Source organism: Nematolebias whitei, chromosome 18 (genome assembly GCF_014905685.2).
Source record: "Nematolebias whitei isolate Nwh7 chromosome 18, NemWhi1, whole genome shotgun sequence".
Classification (NCBI taxonomy): Eukaryota; Metazoa; Chordata; class Actinopteri; order Cyprinodontiformes; family Rivulidae; genus Nematolebias; species Nematolebias whitei.
The window spans coordinates 40910091-40913554 of record NC_056515.1 but is presented as its reverse complement, the minus strand read 5'-3'; the positions used below and the strand labels follow the sequence as shown (position 1 = coordinate 40913554).

The 3464-nt window shown below is 44.5% G+C and overlaps 1 protein-coding gene across 1 annotated transcript in view; it reads right to left on the bottom strand.

Moving 5' to 3' along the window:
• Positions 1–228: 228 nt before the first annotated feature.
• Positions 229–3464, bottom strand: part of pla2g3 (phospholipase A2 group III) — an 18550-nt gene continuing 15314 nt past the window's right edge. The window contains exon 6 of the mRNA XM_037692087.1: positions 229–445. Coding sequence (XP_037548015.1) covers positions 229–445 — 217 coding nt within the window. The remainder of the gene's footprint in view (positions 446–3464) is intronic.

Genomic DNA, 3464 nt, shown 5'->3' with positions numbered 1-3464 from the left:
GCAGCAGGTGAGAACAGCCGAACGATGGACTTATAAAAACTGAAAATCAGAAATTAAAGTTTTTATGCTAACAAAACAAAAAGCTGAAACGTCATATGGTTATAAATCCTAGAGGATTTTACAGTTTCAAAGACGAACACGTTCACTTTGTGCTCGTTTATTTTACGTCTCATTTCTCTTGGAGACGAACGTTCGGCTCTGTGGAATTCTTGGTGGAGTTTCTTCCCCTCACAGCTGCTGCCGGAGCAACTTGCGACCTTGTTTTCCACCCTTCCTCGGCCGTTTGGCTCGAGTCGTTCTTCGACAGAGCTTGCTGAGCGGAACACGTCTGTGGTTGCTCTTTACTCTCTTCAGGCCCACCTGCAGGTGGAGCCAGTCCTCCATGTGTGCAGAACTCCTGTGGTCCGGCTGAGGAAGCTCTGCTTTAACAACCACTACAGAGCAGCTGTTGAGTGAAGAACACATCAGTTAGTTGGTGTGATGCAAATTTTAAATCATCTCTTCACTTGTTTAACTGGGTTATGTTTCATACAATACCAGCCTCAAGTATTCATAATTGTACTCAATTTTTGAAAAACAAACACAAAAATTGGCTATAAAACTGCTATTTAATTTATTATATATCTTTTCTGACTGGGAACAGATTGGGATCCCCAGGAGGAACTGGGGAGGGGGAGGTCTGAGTTTCCACAATTTTGGCAGCACGACAGCTCAGTGGTTAACACTGTTGCCTCACAGCAAGAAGGTCCTGGGTTCAATCCCCGGTTGGACCGGGGATCTTTCTGTGTGGAGTCTGCATGTTCTTCTCGTGCTGCGTGGGTTTTCTCCAGGTACTCCAGTTTCCTCCCACAGACCAGAAACATGCATGTTAGTCTACCTTCAGGCCCAGGCCTGCCTTGCAAAAGAATCTGTGACCTCAATGGGATTTGCCAGGTTAAATAAAATGGAGTCTGTCCGCCTGGACAGTGGACCCCAAGTCCTTGAAGTCCTGCACCTTTGTGACCTCTGCTCCTTGTAGCCTCACTGTTCCACCTCCTCCCTCTCATTCACACACGGACTCTGTCTTACTACGACTGACTTTCATTCCTCTTCTTTCAAGTGCATACCTCCACCTCTCCAAGTTCTCTTCCACCTGTTCCCATCACAGATCATGATGTCATCTGCAAACATCATAGTCCATGGAGATTCTTGCCTGACCTCATCTGTTAGTTGGTCCATCACCAGAGCAAACAAGAAGGGGCTCAGAGCTGATCCTTGATGCACTCCCACCTCCAACAAAGTTCATGCTCAATCAGCCAGGTACCAAATCCAATAATGCTCAGTCAGGTCACCTTGAAGCTATCTGTCACTCCTACAGCACATCTCACCACTGTCCTGCTGTCCTCATACATGTCCTGTACCAGTCTAACATACTTCTCTGCCACTCCAGATTTCCTCATGTAACACCACCTCCTCCCTCAGCACCCTGTGGATTTAGAAAAAGCATCTGACAAAGACACAATGGAGTTCTTTCTGACCCTCTCTGTACTTCTCCCAGCATTCTCAAAGCAAAGACAGGATCTGTGGTGCTGCTCCTTGGCATGAAACCATCCTGCTGCTCACAGATAGTCACCTCTCGTCTAAGTCTTGCTTCCACAACTCTCTCCCAGATCTTCATCGTGTGACTCATCAACCTAATTCCCCTGTAGTTGCTACAACTCTGTACATCACCTTGTTCTTAAAAATGTCCACCAGCACTTCTTCTCCATTCCTCAGACATTTTCTCACCCTCAAATATGTCATTGAATATTTGAGTTAAAAACCTCACTGCCATCTCTCCAAGACATTTCCAAACCTCCACTGGTCATCAGGTCCTACTGCCTTCCCCTTCTTCATTCGTTTCAGAGCTTTCCAGACTTCACCCTCATTAATCTTTCCCATTTCCTGGTCCACAGTTTCTATGACCTCTACTCTTCTTTCTTTCATTCTCTTCATTCATTAGGTCCTCAAAGTACTCCTTCCATCTTCCCGTCACACTCTCCTCACTTGTTAGAACATTAACATTCCTATCTTTAATAAGCCTAACCTGCTGCACATCCTTTCCAGCCTGATCCCTCTGTCTCCCAAATTAGTACAAATCCTTCTCTCCCTCTGTAGTGTCCAGTCTCAAATACAACTCATCATACACCTTCTGCACCTTATGCTCCTCCCTCTTTTGGAAACAGGTGTTGACTACAGCCATTTCCATTCTCTTGGTAAAATCCACCACCATCTGTCCTTCCTGGTTTCTTTCCTTGACACCAAACCTACCCATCACTTCCTCATCCTTTGTTTCCTTCACCAACATGTCCATTCAGGTCTGCTCCCATCACCACTCTCTCCTCCCTGGGAATACTCTCTATCACTTCATCCAGATCTTTCTCCTCCACATCACATCCAACCTGTGGAGCATAACCACTGACAACATTTAGCATCAGACCTTCTACTTCTACCTTCAGACACATCACCCTATCTGACACTTGTTTCACCTCTACTACATTCTTTGCCAACTCCTCCTTCAGGACCACCTCTACTCCATTTCTCTTTCTATCCACACCATGGTAAAACAGTTTGAACCCTGCTCCAATGTTGCAAGCCTTGCTGCCCTTCTACTGGACACATAAAACATCTACCTTCCTTCTCAGCATCATGTCAGCCAGCTCTCTACCTTTGCCTGTCATTGTCCCCACATTTAGAGTTGCAACCCTCAGTCCTACATACGTCACTTTCCTCTTTTCCTCCGTCTCCTGACACGTTTCCCTCCTCGTGGTCTTCGACTAACAGTAGCACAATTTCCGCCGGCACCCTGTTTGGCAACAGCACCGGTGGAGGTCGTTGTTAACCCGGGCCTCGACCGATCCAGTATGGTTTTGCTTTGATGAACTCGCATTATGGTTTTGGCAAAAGTGTTTTACATCGAATGTACTTCCTGACACAACCCTCACCATTTACCCGGGCTTGGGACCAGAACCAGAGAGACACACTGGCTGTTTCTCCCTGGTTACTGGTTTTCATGTTATGTGCATGATAACTTTAAAAACAACAAAAGTCCATGCTCAATAATCCAGGTGTACAATCCAACATTTTTCAGTCAGGTCATCTGGACCTGGATGTTTTGATGAAGAAGGTGAAACGTTTCAGCACAAAAAGAACCTGACTGAAAAATGTTGGAAAACTTTAAAAATCAATCAATCAATCAACCTTTATTTAGACAGGTAAATCCCATTGAGCCTCGAGGACTCATTTACAAGAGAGACCTGATTTCAACAAAGAAAGATGACAACAATGGACAACAGCAACAACAATAAGCAGTTATAAAAACTCATACTACAGTTTTTTTTTTAATTTATTTTTTTTTTTTTAACAAATAGGATGGCTAAAAGGAAAAAGGTAACAAAACAAAAAAAACTGCTAGATTCCGAGACAAATGTATAAAACTAAAAACA